This window comes from Diachasma alloeum, unplaced genomic scaffold (genome assembly GCF_001412515.2).
Source record: "Diachasma alloeum isolate Michigan unplaced genomic scaffold, Dall2.0 Dall_scaffold_00338, whole genome shotgun sequence".
NCBI lineage: Eukaryota > Metazoa > Arthropoda > Insecta > Hymenoptera > Braconidae > Diachasma > Diachasma alloeum.
Window position 1 is genome coordinate 838,951 of NW_021680477.1, and position 27,289 is coordinate 866,239.

The 27,289-nt window shown below is 37.9% G+C and overlaps 1 protein-coding gene across 2 annotated transcripts in view; it reads right to left on the reverse strand.

Annotated features, from left to right (window-relative positions):
* LOC107040569 (growth factor receptor-bound protein 14) overlaps positions 1 to 23,430 on the reverse strand; it is a gene marked incomplete at its 5' end in the record, with an annotated part of 65,392 nt that extends 41,962 nt beyond the window's left edge. The window contains 2 exon segments of one of the 2 annotated variants that reach the window (XM_015260701.1): positions 18,172 to 18,267; positions 23,203 to 23,430. In XM_015260701.1, coding sequence (XP_015116187.1) covers positions 18,172 to 18,267; positions 23,203 to 23,430 — 324 coding nt within the window. 2 annotated transcript variants of the gene reach the window in all.
* Positions 23,431 to 27,289: the final 3,859 nt, after the last annotated feature.

A 27,289-nucleotide genomic window follows, 5' to 3' on the forward strand; every position in this document is an offset into this window, starting at 1 on the left:
CCCCCCCCCCCCGCCCCACCCTAAACGTTCTCGCATTTTTGACGTTAGCCTCGACGTAAAATAGAAGAATTATTTTTCGGGAGTTTCGGGAAGTCTGATTAAAGTCGGAGGGTTTCTACTTTTGGAGATATCTGGTGAGATGGCGGGAGGCGGGGCGCTTAGAACGCCATTCTCCATTTTCAGGGGAATATGTGGTGCATTGGGGGTTTAGGTTAAAATTTAGGAGAAGACGCACTTTTTTATCTGGAGAGTTTTAATTGAATTTGCGGGGAACTTCGGGAGTTTAGTATTGAAGTTATGGATTCAAGGATAGATTTTTCATATTTAATGTTGATTTTTTTGAGAAAGAAGATGTCAACATACGAAGAACTGTAATTTCTTTGAATTTCGACGAGACGAAAATTTTTAACGATTAATTTTGAATAAAAAAAAAGTTTTAAATGAAAATTTTTGGATTTTTCAAATTAGTTGTTAAAAAAATTATATTTTCAATGAATTTAACATTGGTTATGAAAAACCAAAATTTTCTTGAATTAAAAAATAATGAAATAAAATTATAAAGACTGTGAAAATTGGTACAAAATGAGAAAAATTCCAGTAAATATTTTTATTGTCAAATTTGTGCTGAACATTCAAGTTCAATAAAAAAATCAAGTAAGTTCTGGGATTTTCTCTCAAGCACTTGATAATTATAACTAGTCAGTCCCTCAAGCATCATTTTTTAAACAGCATAAGTTGAATAAAATATAGAGATGATTGAAAACTCAAGGCAATAGTCGCCTGAACCAAAACAAAAAATTTTAAAAATCATATTCCACTTTATTCCGAAAAAAAACTCATTCGAGATAATCGAAATCCAATTAGCTCACCCAAAAATGGAATAGCAGACGTCAGTAGTGAATAACCGTCGGGATAAATCATGCAAAGTCATCGCATTGCGCAACATCATCGTTCCAGCGTCGATTAGATAATTCTAATCAAAAAGCGATTTTTTTCGCTGTACCCCGGAAACCGCGGTGTGCCCCGCGGCCCATTATCGCAAGGGCCAGCGCGTGTGCCCGATCGCAGTAATGTTCTACACAATAATCATAATGTATTCATGTATGGGCTCACTGGAGGAGGCAGAGCCTTCCATATCGGGTTACCCACGGTTATTCGATACGAATGATTAATGACCAAGTGTAGGTGTACACTCGCAACATACGTAAGCGTGACCTTGGCATCGGAGATTAGACGGTGAATTTTCGTGTTTCCAGTGATGAGATGATGAATTCTCTGAATTTTCTTCCAATAATAATATATTCTAGCGGCTGATTTATAGTATCAAATGCTGAGTTTAATGAATTATTCAGTCATCCCAATGATTTCTTAATGTCCTCGATTAATTATCGAGTTGATTACTTTAGGAAATAAAAAAAAGATGACCCTTTTTGGCCAGAAGTTTTTTTAATGTTCGAAAGATCGATTTATTTGATTGAATTTGGGAAGTTTTTAATTCTTTATTTCTTTAATTTCCAATCATTCTGAAACTATAGAGTGAAATTTCCCGATTTTTTTTCATTTCAGGGGACTTTTCAAATTAAAAATGATTTTTAGCTTCAACAGCGAAAAAGTCGAAATTAACCAAAATCGCATTATTCACTAAGGAGATATTCATAATCAAAGGCGTTTTACCCTCATTATGAAAATGTTTTTCAATAATTAAACTCAACATTTGGCGCTTCTAATCATCGAAATCAATACAAAAAGAAGAGATGATTTAATTATGAATTGTCTGAATTTTATTTGAATATTCTCACGGCTAATTTATAGTATCAAATACTAAATTTAATTAATTATTGATTCATCCGAATTATTTTTTAATATCTTCAATTAATTATCTAGTCCATTACCTTCGGAGAAAACTGATCCCTTTTGCCCCAGTAGTTTTTAAAATGTTTGAAAGGTTTATTAAATTTGAGTATTTTTTAATTCTCAATAACTGTCAATAACATTGAAACGGTAGAGTGAAATTCCCCTATTTTTCTTCAATTTCAAGATGTTCTTTCAAGCTTTAAAATGACCCCTAATTCATCAAAATCGCATCGTTGAATCATAAAATATTGCCCATCAAATACGATCTGCTCCACCCACTTCCTCAATCAATTTTCAATAAAAATAAAAATCAGCATTTGGTTTTTCTCATCATCGAAAATGACGCAAGAAGAAGAGATAATCGATGAAATGATTCATCTGAGGATAGCAATTGCTCTTTTTTTCTCTCCTCCCCACACGAATGACAGAGATAACGAGTAGAGAATACTCGTTGCGCCAGACTCAATGGCAACGCTGTATCGCAGTGCCAGGGGGTGGGGGGTGGGGGGGGGGGCGAGAGGGTGTGTTCAATGTCAAGGTTACATGCGCGCATGCGCATTCGCGCACTGGCTGGCTCACAAGTAGGAAAGACCCTCGATGCCCAACATGCGGAGTGGAGTTATGTTCTGAGTGAGATACATTATCCGTAAAAGGGGGGAGGGGGAAGGGGGAATTATTCATGGTTTATGTATCGAGGTGCGTTGATATCGATTAGCTCTCTCGGTCCGGCACGAGGAAGATGCACTGACGAAGTGGATTCATACTTTTCCTCGGTATCATTACCTTGAATTGATCAATTCATTAGCGATTATAAATTTTATTCACTCGGTGAACTTCAACTCTTTGACAATATGTTTCTAATTTTGTAAACTAGACAGGACGCGCGATCATCTCTTAACTCGCTTATTTGGGAGAAGGTTTCTTGTCGTTATTGAAATTTTTAATTTGTTACATTTTGTAGGTCTGTAAATGCATTATGAAAATGAATACATAGAATTGAAAATTTAGCGAGTGATGAAAATGAATGATGAGTGAAAAAATAATGAATAATTTTGAGTCTTTGATCAATACCCGTAATTTGTGAAAAATATGTATAATAAAAGTATTATAAATCGATTGTCGGTATTTGTGCATTGAGGGTTTCGGTTAAAATTTTGGAGAAAGTGCACTTTTTTATTTGGAGAGTTTGAATTGAATTTGGGGGGAAATTTGAGAGTTTAGTATTGAACTTATGGGGGTTTAAGGACAGATTTTTCATATTTAATGTTGATTTTTTTTGTTTGGGGACGGAAATGTCAATAGATGTTTATTGTCAACGAATATAAGGAAATTCAAGAAAATTTTGCACTAGACGAATACAACGCTTCCATGCGGAAGCAAAAAATGTCCGTTAGATAGATTAACTCAATTAAAATACGTCATTTATCCGATTATTTTTATTCCCCACTCCCTGTAATAGTTTATCGCCCCTTCGGGTTGAAGTTTAATTCACTTTCCGGCTGTTTAACGACGTAACTCGAACAAGTTTAACGTGTAATTTAAGTTAACGTCTCGGTAATGCCAAGGTTTAGGAAGAACCTCGACGTGAAGACGTGTCCTCGAGTGCTTACTGCGATTAATTAATTGTTCCTACGTTCGTCGTACCGCAGCCCAGCGAAAGGATCATTCTCTCTCGTCCCTTTCACTTTTCCGGTGTCTCCGGATGACCCTTGACGGAGAGACAACGAGACTTGAGGGGGACAAATGAGAGGGAGGATCCTGCGGAGGGCATCCTTATCCCGGGCGATAAAGTTTCGTTCAATCAAGCGACCTCGGTGACTTCATTCACCCCAGCCGTGCATCGCTCAATGAGCGTTCTTGAATTCTCAGCCTCTTTTACTTGCCCACACGGAGAAAAATATTCAGCAAAACTTACGGAACAATTCACGTAATCCGCAATGGGGAATCGTTTTCCACCCATTTTTATAGGAATGGAAGAGAAGAAATCTGAAACGCTCAGTGAATTTTCCGGTTCATCACCGAACAGAGTACGAAATTGTCACGTAATTTTTACCGAGGAAGTAAAATCTTACAGAAACTTGCCGACTTATTATGCCTCAAAAATCAAAAATTCTTGAACGTTCAACAATTTTTATGAAGCCGGTGAGTTATTTCTACGTTCCGTTCCGTAAAATTGCTCAATCGTTGGGGAAATCCAAAATCATTTTACGGAACAAATCGTAGAATTTACGTGGCGATTCGTACAATTTCAGGTTCGACTCACACTTCTTATTGAATTTTACTTTCAAAACGTTTTTTTTTCCATCAGCCATCAATTTTTTTTTCCACTCGGGATCTGCGTGATGTGAATTTCAGCTGAAGAATACGAGGTAAGGGGTATCGCTGAGGGGGTTGGTATCGGCAGTGATCTGTACTTTTTGAAACTCTTTCCTGGTTTTCTCTTCGAGATTAGATATTTCTTGCGGAGAGCATCTGAAGTGATATTCAAGAAATGACGATAAAGGTTTGATTTTGTGAAATTCGGTTTTTAATACGTTTGACTGCTGAGAATTTGGGGCTGAAATTCCCGCAGCGCTTTTTGGGGATTTTCGTGACTTATTGGTGCACTTGATTTTTAAGAAACTTCGTAATTGGAAATTTAAAAAATTAGGGAGAAATGATGGAAACTGAGGGTACAGGTCCGTTTTTCCATGAAAAATAATGGAATTCAGGTGAAAAATTTCTTTGAATTTGGAATTAATTGGAAATTTGGAGTAATTTTGAAGAAAATATTCATGTTTTGATTAAAAATTCAAGTCAATTTAGGAATTCTCGTCATCCTGCAGCTCCAAAATTTGGAATGTCATTGAATTTCCCCTGAAATGTTAAATTTAATTAATTTTCCCCCAGAAATAAAATACAATGTCACTCCCCTAAAAATAACTAGTCAACATTCTTCGAAATTAAATTTTTTTCCAACACTGTGACCCAAATAAATATACTAAATAATTAACCCAACCCGACTATCGCAGGATTAAATTATAAACACAAAAATTGGATGGAGAAAAGAAACGACTTATTCGTTTTTTCCTTCCGATAAATCCGGAAAAATCCATCATTTATCGCCAATTAAAAAACCATGATCACCAAGACCTCCGAATACCTCGTATACTCATCAATTCCTCATTATTTATCAAAATAAAATTCCCGCAAATAAACCAATGAAGAAGATAACGCGATTGACGCAAATCGTCATCTAATTTCTCGATTTAATAAAAATTTTCCATCCTCCAAGATAAAAACTCCCGACATTTCCACTCCGTCAGTACAATTGCATCACTTCAAGAGTTAAAGTTGAACTTGGAGAATGCCACTGCCACTCGTCGAAATCATTCCGAGAAACTTTTGGTTTCGTATCCGCTGTTAATTCGCTGGAGTCCACCCTCCTCTCAACGACTGCAGCAAGCATTTACCTTTTGGCCGTTTCGACGAAGCGTTTTCGCTGTTTTACGCGATAATGGGGTGGGCCAGGGATAAATTTTCACTCGGGGGGTTTGACGCCGAGGGGGAGGGGGAAGGGAGAAAGGTTATTGGATTCCGCAGTCTGCAGAATGCAGCCAGACAGACGAGTCCATTGTCGAGGGAAAAGCCAGTTAAAGTTTTATCCATCTACCGACCTTCCTCGCTTCTCCTGGTCTGTTTTTTCGACTGTCTCTTCACCTCTCACTCGCCAATCTATTTTACTTTATTCGTTTGGTTGGAAACAGAGACGGAGTGCGTGGTGATGGGGTTGAAACAAAATTTCATTCTATCACATGAATTTATTTGATAATTTGTTTGGGAATGAAAAAATTCAGGTGAATTCAGCAACTGATTGAAATTTTTTGTGAGACTGAATTGACAGTTGTGATTAGGAATTAATTAGGACCGTGATGTATAATTTGTGGAGTACGACTTGCAATGTTTGATGTGATTAATGTTTCCTTGACAATTACAACAAAATTAAAAATTGAAAATTGAAAAAAAAATTTTTTAATGTGACTTCACGGAGAAAATTATTTGGTGAATTTCGACAACTGTTGGTGAATTTTACCAACTAAATGGTAAAATTTAACACCTAATTAATCAAAATTAAAATCAGAAAAGATTTTTCAATTTCATTCAATCAATTTTGACTACCAAACAAGATGATGAGAGCAATATACATTTGGAAACAATCCCGCAATCGTTTGTATCTTGACAATCGATCAATGTCTCTCCTCAAAAAATCTTTTTCTGAATTTTAATTAAACAATTGTTAAATTTCACCAACTAGCTGTTGAAATTCACCAAATAATTTCCTGCCTGTTGATTTATTTCACAATATTATTGTTGTCAAGTTGTTAAATTGGAGACGTACAATGAGAGTACTTTACAATTTTACAAAGTATAATGAATAGTTTTTTTTTTCAATTTGACATTCCTTCGTGTAATTTTGCGCAGTGCCCGCTGATCTGTGCTGCTTCGCTTGAAGTTTCCAGCACACTTTCATGCTCAATTTGAGCTGAAAGTTCCTAAGAAAGACGAGAAGAACACGAAAAAAGAGGATTCCTGCAGACGACCACAAATTACCATCGATAAAGAGGATCGTAAAAGCGTTGTCACCAGACAACAAGACAAGGATGTTTTATGTGCTAGTTCTCGTAAGAATTGGGATGTTGCCCTCCCCCATACCCACAGCCGCAATATTTCGACGAGAAATAATTGGAAAACCGCGATTATTCATAAATCACGTGCAATGAGCGAAACGCAATTGAAGGAAGAAATGTTTTGTCTGAACACGTCTGTACCCCATTCATCAATTCTCCTTCTTCTCTCCTGTCTTCTATTTAATGCCGCTGAGTGATTTGTCGGGAATGACATACAGCGACAATTATCCCCGGGATAATTTTCATTGACTTTCTTCATCGAAATGCTATTGGCAATCATTACTCTTCGTGTTAACGGAAATATGTCATTGAAAAAGTGGGTAGAGTCTTTCATTTGCATGATCTACGATGAACGAGACGAATGCTAATTAGGAAGAGGATAAAATCGGAACATGCAAGTTCTTCTTTCATGAGTTGCATAATGATTCAAATTACCTTGAAATTACACTTCGCACAGAATTATTGTTTTTTAAACATTTGTTGTTTATTAATAATTAATTGGAATTGTGTAAATTTTCGGGAAAATTGATTGTTTAAAAACTATTTCCAGAAAATGCTCGCAATTTTCAATAATTGCACTTTTCAAATTATTTCATCAATTTTCCTCCGAAAGTAAACTTTCTAATTGTTTTCAGATTTTTTTAAATGAAAAACTATAAAAAAGAAATGCCTGTCCCCACACGAATGAATATGAAAGTCGGGCGATAGAAAAAAATTGCTGCTTAGACACGTAACTCCCGTCCAATACTGAGATCACTCATGCGGCTGTGATCGATCCATCATGCGAGTCACCACGTGCACTCTCATCATTGCATAACAGTTGAAATGAATTACCTACAGCGGATAATCCAGGATGAAATGATCTGTCTTAAAAAATCGTTGATCCCCCGGGAACCCTCGTTCCATCTTCCCCGATCCTCCGTCATCTCAAGTGCAGTCTTTTGTCTCGTCCTCCGAGCGTGCGACACTCTTACTTATAAAACGAGCGCTACAGAATCATCGAGATAATAAAAAAAATATGAAGTGGAGATCGAGCCCGCCAGACGGCTTGGAGTCGAGTGGGATTCCTCGAGAGGATAATCGAGATAATCGAAGAACGAAACGGGGAAATCGGATCACGTTTCTGGGAAGAACGATCGGATGGTACGTCCTTGACGGTTTCAGCCCCAACGAAAGGTATCGTCTGACAATTTTCCTTTTATTTCATAAAGTACTTCATCTTTATGCTGAATTAATAGTTCAGTTTTTTGAAACTGAATTCCGAGCCAAGAGTTAAGCTCACGCAGGAAAATTTACGACTAATATGAGATGATTGTTCATTCATTATTAATTTGGAAGGAATTGAAAAATTCATTCTTGTTTTTGTGATCAATACCAAAATAGCTTGGCTTAATTTAAGATTTATCTAATTTTCAATCGGATTTATTACTTGAATGTGGTTCCATTCAGTTATTATTCTTTAGTTGTTTTAAATATAATTTGAGGCATTACTTGATGAAAAGAAAGAGGACACTTGTCATTTTAAGTTTGAATTTCCAGTGAAATATAGCACGACAAATTGATTTAGTAACGATAATAGTTTGGAATACAATGACGCGGAATAAATGTTTGATATAAATTTGAGTTGAATTGAGGTTGATTAACTTGAGTATTTACCGAGACCGAGCAATTGATTTAGATTTTGGATAGATTGAATGTTTTGATGCGTCCACACTGACGGCTCAACGTGAAGTGTCCTTTTCCCTTTGCGTATTGCTACGACAGCCTTCAGGTAGTAGAACCCGGGTATAAGGGTCTCATTGCAGGAGCGTTTTCAAGTTTTCTGTTTTTAGCTGTAGTTTCCATGAACAGAAGGATACGTTACAGTTTTTCTCTTGAGTTGGAGGCGGTAAATACTCAAATGTAACATTTTGTGTTGATATTTGATAGCTTTAGAACGACAGATCCGTGATATTTGTTGGAAACTAACAATTTGGAACATTTCGTGAATACTTTCAGGGCAATTAATTTAATATTCTCTTCTACGACGAGCCATGTATATTATAGCATATTTCATAAAATACTTGGTCTTTATGGTGAATCAATAGTTCATTATTTTGGTAATTAATGAATGTATTCAGTTGAAGATTTTTTTATGGAAAAAAATGCACGTAAAGATGAAATATTGAACGGAAAAGGAATGTATACTGTATTGTTTTGTTATTGAAGCCATCTTGAAATGTAAATTTGAGACATCTCAATTGACCGCATCAGATAGCGAGGATGCACTAGAAAACAGAGTAGATCTATCGCGAGTACTGGAGATGCAATCAAGGGACATTGAACCCTCCACCTCTCCAGGCTCTCAAGACATTCATCAACTGGGGGTTCAAAACAACTTGGAGATATCCTCTTCACTAAGAGTCTCTGTCTGTTCCGAAGTTATCTTCAAAAGATTGGGTTTTACGATTTTTTATCGCTGAATGCGAAAATTAAAAATTCGTTCGATATGTCACTGTTTTTCAGGGATATCAGTGACATGTCCCTGAAAATCGAGACATTTTTTCTTCATTTCTCCGCGAAATTTAGGGATTTCACATTTGGCTGTGGTAATTCTTCCCGAACGAACGCAGTTAAATGGCATTCGGTTTAACACCCCTTCGTTACCTACAATCCCAACCACTTTGACCTCACTCAGACACTCTTCCACCTCATATCATCCCGCTATTTGCAGACCCCATGTATACGAAAAATCCCCCAGACCCGTGTCTCGGGATTTTCCTCCTATAAATCCAAGTAGTCGCTCAACTGGAACCACCCCGCAGGAGAGCCGAGGGTAACGAGACGACAAAAGTCTGAGGAAGCTGAGAGCATTTTCCCGTGAGGAACCAAGAGACCTCGGCAAATGCCGGTTTGCCCTCTTCCCACCTCCGGGGAGTCGTAAAGTTAAATTAAAAATTTCCATGCGCAACGGCACACGTTCGGCCATGACCAACTTTAAAGAAAATAGAAAACGGGGTTTGAAATAATAATGGGAGAGTTGAGGGGTAGGAGAAAATTGGGTGAAATATATAATGAACTAATAAAAAAATACGGGAAGAACTTTATAGTTGAATTGGGATTGTTAAAAAGAAGATGAAATTTCAAAATTCACTGAAAATTCAAGGGAACTCGTCATTTTGGAGCAGCAAAAAGACGATAATTTCCCAACTTACTTTAATTTTCATTCATTTGCGTGGAATAATTGAACTAAAATTAACAATTTCCCCTGGATTTTCCCATAAAAGTTTGCATTTTGAAGAACGTAAGGATGTTTAACCTATCAAGTGGACAACTCAGTTGAAAATAAAAATAAAATTGACTACATAAATCATTTACGTTACAAATGAGTTTTCTCATCAAATTAGAAGTGTTATGGCGTACTTTACCGGTCTCATAAACAATAAGTGAAGGAAATCCTATCGTAAAAAGGAGGAAAGAAATTGATCTCGAAATATCTCGAACATCTCAAATAAGCGTAAGCGTAAGACTGAAACTGAAGCGCCACTACGTGAGGAGATGAGAAGGCGCGTGCGCAGCACGCGCGCCGATCTCGCCTGGAAAAAGTGAAAACTGAAAAAAAAATTTTTTTCACCGGGGGCTAAAGTGTCAGATCTTGGATTTTTTCAGGGGGAAAAGTCGGTCAAAGGGTCACGAGGGCCAAAGTGTCAGATCTTGGATTTTTCCAGGGGGAAAGTCAACTTTCGCCAAAATCGAATTTTTTAGCCGGGTGAACGTTGATTCCAAGTATTTAAGCGACGGGGTATTCAGAACTCTCAAAAGTATGTGAAAAAAATGAAAACTGAAAAAAAAAAATTTTCACCGGAGGCCAAAGTGTCAGATCTTGGATTTTTTCAGGAGGAAAGTCAACTTTCAAAATCGAATTTTTTAGCCGGGTGAACGTTGATTCCAACTATTTAAGCGACGGGCTATTCAGAACTCTCAAAAGTATGTGTATTAAATATTTATTTAATAACGAAAAAAAGCTACGATATTCTTATCCTCATGTTATATATAATATATAAACGGAAATTGGTGTTCACGTGTGGGTGAGGGAGATTAGGTCGATTCAGGTTTGAATTCTCCCGATAATGTGGCGCGGTCTGATGGACGCTGTATTGGAAAGCGTTCCAATTGGAAAGTGGAGGGGAAGGGGAGAGTAGTACGACCAATTACCCATGGGTTACCAAGGCGAAGCCCTTCGGTTTCCCGGGTTGAGCCCGGAAAATTATTAGGGCTTCACGCGACCGGTCATCAAAGCACTGGGAAGTTACAGACTGATTCCAATAGTCGATTTTGGAGGAGATGAAAACGCAACCACACCGGCGACTGTTCAATACGCGGTATGTACCTAATCACCAGTCATTTCCGGTTGCATTGAATGTGTGGATTCACTGGTAGAAAGTCATTCATTAAAATTGTGAATAAAAACCGTGAAAAATTTTACCAATGAATTCTGAGGATGTTAAGAATTAAATTATTTGAATAAATTTGCCTGACGTTTTCATTGTTAAGCCTCATCAGTCGCCATTAATGAAATTTTAATTCATCGATGAGTTTTTTAAATTTTCGATTTTTTTCGAAAATCGGTTGTCCCACGATAACTAAAAAAAATGTTCTGAATTGCTTGAATGATGGCTTAAAAAATTTGTTCGGATGTCCTTTTGACCGAGTTGGAAGATGGAGGCGATAGCAGTAATCGTTATTTTGATTTATTTGAAAGTTTGCAAAAATTTTGTATTTTTTGAAAATCAAAAATTCCGGGGATATCTTTGAATATCATGCTTCAGATGAATTCAATCATAGCTTAAAATGTTTGTTTCAATGCCATTAAGTCGAAGTTAAAAGGTGATTACGATAGCAATATTTGTTGATTTGATTTCTATGATGATTGTTGAAAATTTCGAATTTTTCATGAATTTCCCTGAAAGTGAGCTTTCTGATGGTTTCTTCAAATGTGATGTTTCAAATTCATTCAAGTATGTGTAAATAAAATTTTTCTATTAACATTTTATCGAGTACTTGGAAATCAAAACTGTTCTTCCCTGCAATATCAATAAAATCATCCATAAATGGTCCATACGCTCGACGCAATTCACTCCAGAATGTAATCGTTATTAAAACGCTAGCCGCGTAATATTCTCTCATTATACACAAGATTTTACGAGCACATCCGTCGATTGGTGGAGTGCAGAGAACATTTTTATTCACGAGTTTACGAGCTTTACATACTCCAGGAATATCTTTTTCCCCCGGTGATACGCAATCGAACATGTGATTATTCCGAGGCGCAACAGCCACGTGTGCCCCCACGAAAACCAATACCGGAAATATCTGTTGAACAAGACGGTTTATACAGACGAGAAAACCGGCAGAGGGCGATCGTTATTTCGCTCACTGATTTATGCGCGAGTAATAAAACTGAGAATTACAGGATTTGGAGGAGAACGTAGGAGTCTAGAATAGATTTAATAGAAATTTAGTGCCCATTTCTTATTCCTGATATTGAGATTGTTTGGTGGAGGAACATCGTGACACTTCGAGGGAAAAATTCCCTTGCATTTAATGCGCTGAAATACTAAAAATGCACAAAGACATCTGTTAAGAAATGTTTTTTTTTTGTAAAGTGCGTTTATCTCGAAAATTATTCGTTCTACAGAAAAATGTTACAAGACATTTTTTGCAGGAAATTTTATTAACTACAAAATATGTCTAGTGACATTTTGTCGTAAAACCACTCGTTATCGATATATTCTCATTCTGAAAATGACGTAAAAAGCAGATTCGTCAAAAACTACACAAACTTGCTATTTTCATTTTGCTAATTGTTAAATTATCTCGGAAACGAGCAGCTTTAGGGGAAAATTACATATAAGATTGTTTATAGCTGACAAAATTTTCAACAAAAAATGTTCTATAACATTATCTCCCAAAACCCCTTGTATTCGAGATAATTCCACTTTAAAAAACCAACGACAAAATCGCCAACTGAATTACGCACACATGACTCCCCGAAGCCCCGACTGTTGATCAGTTTCAATTTTCCCGATTTATCTCATTGTATTCCGAATTCATAAAAGCCATCATGCTCCCATGTGCCGAATGCCCCGAGTATTGAGTCTGTTGTATGCATAACCAATGGACTTTTCGTGTTGTCCGATTCTTTGATGGAAATGAAATAGAAGTGAAAAATTGATGGAGTGGGTGGATGCAGGAGTGATAGCCAGTAGTTGTGGCATAACTCGAGGGGTAAAAAGAGGCAGGTATTGCCAATTCCTATACCTCGACTCCACCCCTGTCCCACCCACCCCCACCCCAACACCCCTCCGCCGCCCTGAAAACTAGTCCTTCCTCGAGTTTTATGTTGCCTCGTCTCTTTCGCTCCGTTTCACCTGTGCCCTCGGGAGATAGACCAACTGTGGAGCACAGGAGGACGAGCAACCGTTGGTAACCAGCGAGGGACGGAGAGGGAATTACTGTGCAGGGCTAGACTGGTCGATAGTTCGCGCGTAGCAACAGCCGGCTGAACGCTTTTTCCTCGGGGTTTTTTTTCAACAAAATCTTTCGTCACTGCAACCCCTTTTCTAAATTCCGAAATTGACGTTCAAAAACAATTCCCCTGGCGGGATAAGATTTGATTTTCGAGGGATAAGAATTGAAATAAGTTGAAAAAAAACGAGCCGTTTTGCCCCAGTAGTTTTGAAGATATCGCGAAATATCAAGAAATGAAAAGGTTTTTTGTTGCGTTTGAGACCGTTTTTAGTCGTTAATATCTCCTGAAGAAATGAAGCAATTTCGATGGGTTACATCTCATGTTAAAGCTTGCAAAAATACCTTGAAATTTAAAAAAAAATCGGTAAACTTCCCTCTACCGTTTTAGAGTTATCGGCGCTGGGATTTCAATTTTTGTGAATTAATTGCATCCAATCATCAGGAATTCGTTTGAAATGAATTTCCCGCGGATATTGGTGATAATTCCGATGTAATAAAAGATGGGATTGGTGAAACATTCCGAGTGAATGTGAAATGTTTGATTATTTAATTTCAAATTGAACGCATTGGGGCGTGGTGCATTTAATTTGTCCATGATTACACAGATTCGCCTGGGGGCTCAGAGTGATTATTCGTCACTGTTAAATTTTTTTTTTTTTCAAGATTCCTAGTAACAGGAATTAAAAAATGTCAGAAAAAAGACAACCCGTTTTGTCCCGTTATTTTGCAAAATATCGCAAAATTTCAAGAAATGAAAAGGTTTTTTGTTGCGTTTGAGACCGTTTTTAGTCGTCAATATCTCCTGAAGAAATGAAGCGATTTCGATGGGTCACATCTCATTTTAAAGCTCGCAAAAAAACTGCGAAATTGAAACAAAAATCGGAAAATTGCACTCTACCGTTTTAGAGTTATCGGCATTATATTTTTGTAAATCAATTGCATTCAATAATCAAGAATTCGTTTGAAACGAATTTCCTGTAGATATTGGTGATAATTCTGATCCAATAAAAGATGGGATTGGTGAAACATTCCGAGTGAATGTGAAATGTTTGATTATTTAATTTAAAATTGAACGCATTGGGGCGTGGTGCATTTAATTTGTCCATGATTACACAGATTCACTCGGGAATTCAGAGTGATTAATCGAGACAGTTGTATTGTTGTGTGTAAAATACACGAACAATGGTAATACTGTTGAGCAATGAAAGAGGGTGAATGATTTTGCCGGTGAAAATAATAGCTGAGCGTGTGCATACAAGGGGATTGAGTGAGTCTGGGTGAGTGTTGGCTGGTCGATCGGGAAATCGGGTCGCAGGATGTTTCCTTCCGGGTATTCGTCTGCAGCTACCAGACCCATCCTCTCCTACAGTCGTTAAGGAAAATACGACGTCTGGAGGAAGTTTAAGCACCCGACGGATCGTCAAACTTTAACGCTTTCGGAGAGACTACTATCAACTATGGACCAGCTAAACTGATAACGTGTAACGAGGTACTGTCGGGGTAGACGAATAAAAGATAAAAATACTGGGGGAATGTTTGTTCCTCTACTTTGATTTTCGGAATACAGCTGAATAAAAGTTTAGAATAAACGGGGAGTAGTGGACGAATCTCGGGAGTTTTGCCATTTGAATTTGGGGAGAAAAACATAGTAAGCTAGTCGGAATATATTGAATGCTCAAGTCTGATTCGCTGTGAGAAAAAATTAGGTCTGACGAAACGAGTGGAACAGATTTACTTGAGGAAATTAACCAACTTCGTGGAGGGAAATTTAATGTCGTTCACAAAAATTAAATTTTTGTCGTGATCATGAGAAATATCCCTAGAAGAATTCGAACTGTTGGCAGGAAAGAATATAATCTATTGCACGACAATCATTTGATCTGAGAGAACTCCATAGGTTTATACCATAGAAAGTATACATTGACGAGGAGAGAATATTTTTTCCCCAAAAAAATTGTCCCCTCGAAATTATTTAGTTTTGCCAATAACACAATTATCGGCAAGAAAATTGCAGTTTCCTCTTGAAATTATCATTTGTTCCATGAAAATTATAAGTGTTTGTTGGACAAAGATATACACTACTCAATAACATCCACTTAATAACCGGAGACTCATATAATTCTCTGGAGGACGAATGTATTGACCCGAGAGACATATGAATGTCTCACGACAACAATTACTAGTACGAAAATTGTCAGGATTTGGTGGAAATTTTCTGTTTTGTGCACCAGTAAATTGTTTAAACACGAGAAAAGATCTCTTGAGGGGAATATATAATTTTTTAAACATAATTTTTAAGCTCTTCAGGGAAACATACATTTTTGCGCTAAAAAAATACACTGTATTTTTAAATTCTTCAAACTCGCAAATTATTCTTTGCGTCATGATTGTCAATTTTTCTCAGGTTTTCCAGGCGCAAAATTGAAAAAACGAAATAATTCTTTAAAAAATAATTCTTAATTCTTAATTCGTAATTAAGAATTAAGAATTAATTCTTTTTGTGTGGATTTTCTGTTACCATGTAGTTTTATGGGACTCATTTATTTCAATTCGTTCCATTTATCTTTTTTTTTGTAAATGGAATAAATTTGATTCTCTCTAATTTTTTGATTTGGACATAATTTCTGAATTCTAAAAAACCGATAAAATTCCCCGGTTTCTTAGAAAATTCTCGGAAAATGTCGGTTTTTTTATTCAAGAAAAATTTAGAAAATCATGCAGTTTTCTAAAAGATTCTCGAATTTTTTGAATAATTAAATAAACTTGTTCACTTAAAAAAAAAATTGATTCATAACACTCTTCTTATTTTTCAACAATTACGTAAAGTTAAAGGGAATTGATCGAAGATTATTCTTTAATTTTTCACTCATTGTTTGTCAATTAAATAGCGTGAGAAAAATTTGAAGAAAATCCTGAATATTCAGCGTCATTTAATTTACACTTTGCCAAAAATGATCATTTTTTTAAACATTCCTTGTTTATAAATAAATAATTAAAATTGTTTAAACTTACAATTTTATTCTGTTAAATCAGTTGTGTAGTTGAAAAAAAACGACTTGTTTCGTCCGAGTTAAAAAAAAAAGAATATAATATTTTCAAGTTGAGAAAATCCTTTACCAAAAATGAAAAAAAATCCCTGCAGTTGTCTATCGTGTGGAGTAAAGCGTCAACTTTCCCACAGTGACCACTTTCCACAAACTCAATTCCCAAGAATGAAATTTTCTCGAGGATAACCGGGTCGTAGATTTCACTCTGACAATAGCACCGGCTAGAAGGGGATTTTCCTGCTAACCCTCACGTGAAAAGTGTTTAGATGAGGCGTCCAAAGCTTTTAACTTCAGAGTCTTCACTTTAGGGCGAGGCTCGGCGTTATTCTCATACAAGAGTATTGTAGCGGAAAGTTCTCATAAGGCTTCTGGAGATTATTTTTGCACTGTCAATGGATGGGAATTGAATTACCTGAGGGAGTCAATTAATCGCGAATCAAACGCCTCGACAATGTTCCGGATATCCAAGTAGTTTGGCTATTTTTTCTCCAGTGAAATGCTTTTCTATTTTTGTAGTCGAACATCAGAACTTTCATTTGAGCCCCTTTGGTCCCAAGTTTTCGGACATTTTACAATGATTCTATTATTTCAGTACCGAAGTGGTAAACCGGTTTAAGGGGAGACTACTATGAGTTTTAAAATTCGTGGGTTATTGGAGTGAGACTTTTCATACGTTAAAGATCGATTATATAGATCTGAAAACGAATAATTAGTGCAAAAAAATTTTTTTCTATTGTTCGTTTGCTCGAAAACGCTTAAAATGCTAAAAATAGTCCAATCAAAATTGCAATAATTGCGTAATTTTTACGTAATTTACGTAATTTTTACGGAACATTTCTCTCCGTGTGGGATTTATGAACGATTGCACCCGCAAAAATCACATTACCCTTTTCGTCATCGCGAAAGCACGGAAGAAATCCATTTATGAAACGTCTTCGGGGGACACGCGTGCATAATCAACTGCACTAAACCCTGTGATTCTCCCGTATTCCCCGAGATACATTAGCTGTAACACTAGGGTCGATTAACTAAAATTATAGTGGCACAATGATTTATCACCCCAGACCGATGGATAGTGGGGTGATAAGGTGCCGGTGTGGCACACACGATGTTAATCATGCGAGGGGTAACGTTTAATGGTGGCTCATTGGTGGAGCAAAAAATACCACTAATATTGAATGTTCTTTTACATGCTGCACTGTCTGAAAATTACTTCCATTTCTATACTATTAAAAGTTTTCTACTGAAAGCTCCGATGAGTTTTGGAAATTTCCACCATTTCCACTGAAATTTCAAGGATTTTTGTCATTGAAAATTCATCATTTCCGGGGAAATCAATGAAAAATCAGAAGAATTCAGAGAAATCTCTTCTTGAATTTCAGATTCCTCTGAATTTCCAGGAAATTCCTTCAAAAATTCCTGGAATTCCAAGAATTTCAAACGAATTGCCTGAAAATTCAAGGGAAATTTTGGTAGTGAATATTCATTTTCACTTGAAAATTCACGTTAATTGTGGAATTTTTGTCTTCTTGCCGCTAAAAAAATGGGACTTTACTAGAATTTTCAGAGAAACTTGAAATTCCATCAACTTTTTTCACTTATTTTCCTTTAAATCGAATTTCAGATTTTTTAAAGGAAAATTTAGTCAAATTTTTCCAACAGTGTAGTACAATATCTTAAAATTCTTGAAGAGTAATTCAGATGGGAATTCTGTGTACATTGTATGTCCAGGAAGACAGAAATTCCATAATTTACATGAATTTTCGAGTAAAAATGAATATTTAGTGCCAAATTCCCTTGAACTGTCAGAAAATTCCCTTAAAATTCTCGGAATTCCTGGAATTTTCATTAATTTCTCGAGAATAAGTGAACTGAAATTTGCTGTTTCCACGGCGCATGAGCCTCTCGTATTTTTTTTCACAAAATTGCAGTGAAAAAAAAATGCAATAAGTTCAGTAGAAATTACAGTATTTCCCACAGAAATTTGTAATTTCCGCCATAATGACAATAAGTTCTCCTCGTTTTCGACATTTACACAATCCAAGATGTCACATAAATGTTTCAACAAATGAGAAAAGGTGAAGACTACTTACACTTGAGACATTGTAAGTTCTATACTGTTCCTTGGGGCTGCTGGCATCATTCTGTTCGCACTGTTTATTCTTGAATGCCCGATAATTTTCCCTCAGCTGTTTACCATACTGCAACAAACATGCAGAAATTATTGTAATGATTTAAAATTGATGTGGAGTTTGAAATAATAGTTGAATAAACAATGATAGGAATTCTAGAATTTGCAGAAACATTCTGGAAAGGTTACTAATGCATGAAAAATTCAAATTTTCTTGAGTGGGTCGACCGCACCGTCAGCAAACATGAATATCTTCTGACCAAATGATGCGATTTGGATGAATTAGGACTCATTTTAAAGCTTAAAAAAATCCTTGAAAATAAAAGAAAAATCGGAGAATTTCACTCTGCCGTTCTCGAGTTATGAATAGTCGAAAATTGTCCGTTTTACCCTAATCTCATCATTTTTGGAAGAAACGCAAAACTATGATGCACTGAGAGAAACAATTTGTTCTGCCGAAAAATGATATGTTCCCTTCAGATCGTTTGTCGTGTTGAATCAATCTGCTTGTGGACAAAAAAAAAAGTAAACTGAAAAAAAAACTGTGTTATTGGCAAAAGTAAATAATTTCAAGGGGACAATTTTTTTTGGGAAAAAAATATTCTTTTCTCGTCAATGTATTCTTTCTATGGTATAAACCAATGGAGTTCTCTCCGATGAAATGATTGTCGTACAATAGATTATATTTTTTCCTGCCAACAGTTCGAATTCTTCTAGGGATATTTCTGATGATCACGACGAAAATTCAATTTTTGTGAAAGATATTAAATTTTCTTCTACCAAGTTGGCTAATTTCCCTCAAGTAAATCTGTTCCACTCCATCAAATATTCTCACGTGGAACATATAGTTTTTCGGCAGAGCTAATTGTTTGCAAGATTTGACTCCCAGAAAATGATAAATGATACACTTCATCTCCTTCCGATCGCCCAAATAAAACTGAATGCCCCGCAACAAGCGTATACCAACAAATCTTAAGCATGCGGTTGACTTGGCAAAACACTCCCAGCAGTGGGGGGCAAATATCATTTATCGCCCAGTTGGTTTTGGAAGTGAAATGGCCCCTCCTCCGAGGGGGGAGGGGGGAGGGGGCTCAAGGAAGTTGGCTAGTTGCGGCAGAATCAAACTCCAGTGGTCGTACACCACAATAGGCCAAACATCACCTCCAAATGTTGAGATTCAAAGTTTCGTAATTTCCTCCGTTTTACTGGGGTATATCACCCGTGTGCCTCTCCTCAATTTATGTACAATTTGCATGTATATACGGGTGGGTATGTGCGTCATGTTAGTTGGCTGTAACGGGAGGGTCGTCGCGCAGATAGATATAGCAGGGGGCGCGTATGTACCCGCGGTATCGACCCAGTGAGAAGACAGGCGGACATCCCAGTGAATCCTCTATCCACCCTTTCCCCCACCCCCTGGCCTTTAGATTAGTCATTTATAATTCATGCTCGAAAGTCAGAAAGGGAATTCGTTTGAGACATGAGAAAAACTATTGTGTTGCATTCAGACGTTTGTGTCTCTAAATTCAAGTCATTTTTAGTGTCTCAAGTTGAGACGAGCATTCTAGACATTCTAGGTGTCTTACTGGAGGATCTTTTGTTGCAAACCTATGATGGCGCATTTATTCATTTTATTTTACAAATACTAGATCCATTTTTCCGTAATGGTCGCTCATGTTGGGTAAAGAGAGCCAAATATTTCCACTGACAATTTTGATTGCAGTAAAAATCGTGGTCATGAAGCTAAATTTGGAGAGAATGGGAAAATAAGGGTAAATGAGTTTTTGTGATCAAAAATACAAATGGAAAGTATTTTTCGCGTAGAGTAATCAGTGACAGGCATATTCATTAATCATAATTACCGTTAAATTGTGAAGTTATCAATTTTTAACATAAATCTAAAAATTTTAAATATTAAATTAAGCATTAATTTGTACATTCAAATTTTGAAATATTTTAACAACCAATAATTTAGGTAGGAGAATTGACGATTATTTAGATCATCGAAAATCAAGTACCGAAAAAGTTCATATCAATTCAATTTTAGGTATTCACAAAAACGAATTCACGTTTTTCATGACAATTTTTGAAATATTTTGGAACCTACAAGGCAGAACGGGTCGCCCTATCCAGCATAGCTTCATAACATGTAATTAACCGACGCACATACGGAACAAGGCAATGTTTCCTCCCGAACAACTTCCCTAATTACATACCTGGTGATGACGTGCCCTCAAGACCAAAATTTCATGCAAATGACGAGAACATGAAACAGAACTGAAGTATTTCAATGAGAACGAAGCAAGCAAGTTAAAAAAAGAACGTTCCGTTTTTACTGAATTGAGATAATTATTCCGGCGACTGAGAGAATCCTCGTTATTGAGAATCGAAAGAGTGCGCCACTTGTATTTTCAGAGATGCCATGGCCAAGAGAGACGACTAATTGAAGGTGGCTCCCAGGCATTACGAAGCGCGTTCGAATAATTACGTAATTGAATGACCCGAGGACCCATTGGCAAGTGGGAGATAGAGAGATAGCTGAAGTAGAGTGGGTTGTAGAGTGGATGGAGGCGAATGATAGCGCTTACGGCTCAACTACGGTTAATGAGTAAGCCCTGGATCGGGGATAATGAAGTATGTAACTTCAGATGATGAGACCGACTGTTATTAATCGAGTTTCGCTAGGAATGAGTCAATTGATAGTTGAGGGCATTGATCGGATTCATTAGAGTCTTTGGGATGTTTGGAAAATCTTGTAGTGAGCAGGGATTCGGTGATGCATTGCGCCAAGTGCGTTGTCTTCCTGGCGAAGATGATGTCTTGTAAAAGCAATTGCAGGTGTGCGCATTTTAAGAAGCGAATGCGAAGGTTTGCATCAACTGAATTCATTTTGAAAGACTAGAGGTGATGCAAAAGACTGGTCAAACCTCAATCAAGTCCTATTTTGCTCAAGCCGGAAAGTATCGTCCATCCTAGAAGAAAGTGCAGATAATATCGGATAAGACAAGTTTCTCCGAAGAAACTGCAAGTTCTTTCATAGGAACCAATCCCAGAAGCTGGCGCGATCTTTTTCATTATTTACCATTTTGAGGAAATGATCGTTCATTCCAGAAGAAAGTGCAGATAATATCGGATAAGACAAGTTTCTCCGAAGAAACTGCGAGTTGTCGCATAGGAACCAATTCACGAAGCTGGCGCGATATTTTTTATCCTCTACCACTTTGAGAAACTAGAGATGATGAAACAGAGGGTCATCAATTGAATCGAGCCAGGTCCATTAATCGAGTGCATCGAAATCATCAGAAATTCTGTCAACATGGGTCAATCGCCGTCTCTTCAATCCGGAAACGATCATTCATTCCATAAAAAATCGCAAACGTTGCAATCGAAGAAGTTAATGCGATGCTTTGCATATACTCAAGCCATTCTGAGAAACTGAAGAAGATGCGAAAGACTGATCCCACAATCAAGTCATATCCTCCTCAATCCGGAAAGTATCGTCCATCCCAGAAGAAAGTGCAGATAAGATCGGCTGACAAGTTTCTCCAAAGAAACTGCGAGCTTTCTCATAGGAACCAATCTCAGAAGCTGACGCGACGTTTTTCATCCTCTACCATTTTGTAACCCTAGAGATGATGAAATAGGACGGTCATCAATTGAATCGCCCCAGGTCCATTGATCGAATACATCGGACTCATTAGGAAACCCGTTGAAGAACAGAGATTTGCGCCAAGGATATCTTCCAGTCTTGTCTTTGTAACTCACCTCAAATCTTCTCCTTAATGCCGGAAATTATCGTTCCTTCCAGAAGAAAGCGCAGATGATATCAAATAAGTGAACCTCCTGCGAAAATTCAAGTTGTCTACTAGAAGCTGACGCGACGCTTTTCATTCTCTCAACCCATTCGACAAATCCGAAGGAAGAAATCCTTCCACTGTTTCCCCCCCGCCCGAGCGCTTCCGATCGACACAGATTGAAAGCGACGAAAAAAGATTGCCGAGAAAGAAAGAGTATCCCCTGGACCTTCCAAACTAATCCACAACTCTGCAACCCAAAATAGGACTGAAAAAAAAATTGAGTATGAGATAGATAGAGTACCAAAGAACTCCACAGAGCATTCACACCGGTGATCCCGGACGAATATTCTCCCTTGCACCGGATGATGAGAATGAGGTGGCCCGAGGTTCAGCTACAAGATAAAAGTAGTGTACATAGGTATAGTTTTCAATGATGAGAGAAGAAAAATGGTAGAGACACTCAGCAGTAGAAAACTGTTGGTGCATGATGGTTTCTTCTCTGAGATATCCCTGAGGGGCCACACCATTCTGGCGTCTTCCTCTTTATTTCCTTGCTGCTCGCAAAATGAAAGAGTTACAAAGCCCCCTCTTGTTCGAAAGAACTGTTAAGTACTACCTTCTGCCTGAGCGGGAGATGTAAAGAGAAACAACGAAAAAGGAAAATAACTAAAAGAAACCTAAAATGAAGAGAACGATAAAGTCTAAGAGTGAAGTGGAGAAAAAGGATGAAGGGAGAATGGAAGTGGAGAGTAAGCAAGCAGCATGAGTTGGAGAGAAATCTCGAGAACAGGAATTGCACTCTGGACGTTTTTAAAAAGCTGCGTATTGGTATGGGCAGGATAAGGGTTAGCGGAGATTTTTCAGTACGGTCGTCTCACTGGTTCTTCATGAGAGAAAGGGATGGTGAAAAGCAACGATATGCCAAAGACATCACGAAACACTTGAGCCTGCTCGGTGACAAAGGCATGCTTAAGCACCAAGGCGGCTTTCAAGGGCAGTCTCAGACGCCACTTCGCACAGTGGTGAATGACACCCCCGCCTATTTTCAGGTGTCTCATTCACCATTCTGCTAACCATTTGTCGATATCATTATGGGGCTGCATGCAGCAGCGTAATTGCTTGGACAATTTACCGAGAAACTGCTCTCGCCCTCATGGGAAAAACAGGAAGGGGGGAGCTTGATTGATGCACTGTACCTTGGCGAACCTCATGGCTGTCAGCCAGCAGGTGCGTGATTTTTCACTGTTGAATGCTATGACCTTGAGGCCCGGCACCCCGGCCTCCGTGTCTTCGGCTTCAGCGTTGCTGGAGGGCCTCAGACAGGCGCCCCACTCGAAGGGCGCGTTAAAGTACTTCTTTGCGTTCGGAATCTTGTACACGTGGTAATCGGACAGATGGGCAAATGGTACTCGCTGGTCGTTATCCTGAAACATAAATAATGCAAATCGTTAATTTTTGTTGAATAAAAATTCACAGCTAGTAATACAGCGGATGTGAATTCTCAGAGAAAATTGGCAACACGAAACTAAACAATCACTCACGGAGATTGCAAAGGCGGAATGTAAATAGCTGATGCTAAAAGTCGTCTCTGAATGTTTGCTGATGTTTAAAGACATCATTTCCGGGTTTGAGTTGCAACAGAAAATCCATAAACAGCGTGAATATCCCGTCCCGTTAACATTTAATTGACTTAACCATCAAATTTTGTGCAAAAAGTCTCTCCATATATACCTCATGAATAATATAAGTGCCATTCTTGGAAGAATAATTCATACTTATTCGGACGTGAACCTGCGTGTTATGATGTCCTCTGATTAGGGTGGTTCACAATAGTAAAGGCTCACATTTTAATACTACAAATTGGCTGCTTGTTGAATGCCCAACGGCTGGCCATTACATCAGGTATCCCTTAATTTCTTGAAAAGTATTCCCTGAATGAATACTTATCAGGAAAACGTTTCAATTGAATCGCTAAAGCGGTATATTTGCAGGCTCCCTCGAGTCGTTAAAACCATGGAAACCAATGGAATGAGAAATATATATTTCTGGAAACGAGAGGATACAAAAAAAATGAGAGTTGTGTGTAAGAGCTGAGGCATAAGACGTTGGGCTTGGCAGTGCACAATAATGAGTTATGAGGAACGGCTCAAGGATTGCGCAATTATTGCTTCAGAAGTTCTTCTTATGCGAATTCACGTGAAGACATTTCAATATTTTTGATAATTAGCGTGTCCAAGTGAATTGAAATTGGTGGAAAGTAGATGATTGCAGTTTCATAAAAAAAATTTATTACGTTCATTGACTTCTGAGAGAATCTCCATAATGAATTGCCCCATAATGAACAATTGAATTAAATGATGAATCGGATCCCATTAGCCGAAGCAAGTTATTGCCATAATTGACGAGGAAAATGTTGCCCCAACCCCGTGAATTTAGCGCCAACAATCCAAGTATTCGTGCGACGTTGCATTGTTAGTCAAGACGCCCGCTGTGTACTCGGCCAATATTAGAAGCTCGCAAGGTGCCTAGCTTGGAGATATTCACCTTGGGAAATCCTGTTGGCATAGAGGCGATAGTAACTGGCGCTATTCGTTATACAGGAGATACGGGGATATAATGCAGCGCCGTCAAATATTTGAGGACCAGCTCAGTGTTGTAGGGCATTGCACATACCTACTTCCTTCACACCCCACAAATGTATCTGACGTGTATTCTCGCATAAACCCCACCTACTCATCTTGCCTTTCCAGTGATTATGTAACGAGAGGAAGGTGAAACGTAGGATGGACAAATTTGCTGAAGGAAAACAGCACGCCTAGGTTGCAATTAACAAGCGTATTAAGAATTAAGATTGTGGACTTTTCGTCATGTCAGTGGATGCAGGAAAAATTATCAACTTTGATTTCTGTTGACAAAAGACTAGATGAGAATTTGAATGGTGCTAAATAAAATTATCGATCAATAATCATTAAAGAAGAGTAATTTTGGTCAAGGCAAAAATTTGTTCGTACAGGAGTTTTTATTGGACAGTCTTTCATAAAAGTTCCTCGGACTCTTTTTTTTCTTGCAGTTTCGACAAGAATCCCTACGTCGTAGTGAATGCAAAGTTATCCCAGGTCAGAATTCCGCGAAAAAAGATCTCGATCTGACTCATCACTGAATTCGATCGCAATGACCGATCAGTTGCTTTCTAGAAACGGCCCATTCATGTCCCCCGCGATGTTATTTTTTTCTGTCATCCATACCCAACGATGATGACGCGAACCGATGGAGAAAGGTAGAAGCGGGTTGAGGAGGATTATTGTTAAAAAAAAAGAACGCCGAAGAAATCGTAAAAGAGAATAAAAAAAGTCATCTGCAAGAAACCTGCTGGCAAGCCAGTCTTCGAAAGGGACCGGCTCAACCGGTTCGCAAATACAATTCCAGAAGTCAAGATTAGCCATTCGTGATTAAACGATGATCCCTGTTGCGAATTTTGAGAGGCTTATTCCGATAAAACTACATCGTTGATGGATCGTTGCACTCAATCCTGGGTAGGACAAAGTAAAGTAGCAAGAGAAAACTTCTAAAAGTATAAATCATTCATGTCCTCAGGATCGTCCATTTGTTCAACAGCTCCAGTAGTTGATGAACGCAATCTTCTCCGCAATCGAGGATTAAAAAAAAATTGAAGTTTAAATATCAATTTCGATTCAGTTCATGGCTGATGAATATTCATAACTCCTATCAGAGCATCAGAATCTCTCTAATTGATCGATGTGAGCCTTATGACTGATTGAATGATCGCCACAATGGAGAGTATTCAATAAAACCATCAACGGATCGATCCAATCAATCACTCCTTCTCAAGTATCTTTGATCTTGGCACACCACGCAAAATTTGTGCTGTCGTCACCTCCCAAAAACATCCGATACTAAAATTCTATTGATAATACCATCCCGAGGATCATCAGAATGCCACAAAAATCCCCGAACGCCCACCGCGAGAAGATCCGCGATGAAAAAAGAAAACAAAAAATCCATTAGGTGATTCTCAAGTGAGGGTCAAGTGTCTTAAAATATCCAAAAATTTACGATTGTTGGCATCGACTTGGACACAGCTTGTATGTGTGGGCCTCGTTGAGGATGAGGGTCGTTGTCTTGAGAAGTCACTAGTCTGTGAGGATGACAAGGTGATTATATGATCGCCATTTCAGTGATATGAATCTTCGGTGGAGCATAGGTCAGGTTTCTTTTTTGTGGATTCTGTACCGCAGAGTCGAGGTGGATTTAGGCACTGCGCCAAGGCGAATTGGGAGCGCTTGCTTATTTTTCTTCACCGACTTGCGATTGACGTTGAATCCTGACCATACGGTAAATACGGCACACGTTTGAAATTAAAGATGACATGTTGAGGATTTTAATGGAGAGAATTGGACTAGATCAATCAAGAATAGTCGACTTTAGAAAAGGTGGATGCAAGGTTACGGGATTCATCAAATAGTTCGGGTTGCATTACGTAAATTTAGGCTGAAAATACTCTTCGGAAGTATGAGATGATGATGATAGAGTAGGTAGTATCCAGATGACTGCAAAATCAACGCAGAAGACGAAGCTTGAAAGGAATATGCTTTCAACTAGATTTTGGGTCATGCATCAGGGAAATTAACTCGTTGGATTAACCATTAATTTGATGTTGAATTCTGACCATGCGGTGAATATAGCACACGTTTGAGATTAAAGATGACATGTTGAGAATTTTAATGGAGAGAATTGAACTAGATCTATCAAGAATAGTCAACTTTTGAAAAGGTGGGATTCATCAAATAGTTCGCGTTGCATTACGTAAATTTGGACTGAAAATAGTCTTCGGAAGTATGAGATGATGATGATGAAGTAGATAGTATCCAGATGACTGCAAAATGAGCGAAGAAAACGAAACTCGAAAAGAATCAGCTTTCAACTGGATTTTGGGTCATTCATCGTGCAGTCATACATCAGGAAAATTACTTGCAATGTCTCTGTAGACAGTTGGATTAACCTCGCAAACTGTACAACATTACCCGAGATAATCCCACCGGTGAAACTATGATTATAGATCCAAGACTGAATGTAGGCCATCGCTGTGCTGTATTGCCAGTATCAAGAACCCGTGTGCGACTGGCATTATCATTACGGTAATAACGCAAGAGTGTAACGGTGAACGCACTGGCGGAAGTTGACGATGACAATGATATGAGATACATAGCAATAGTCGACCCGACATGTGAGTTTAATCGGAGTACTCTGAGGGTAATTTGAGTT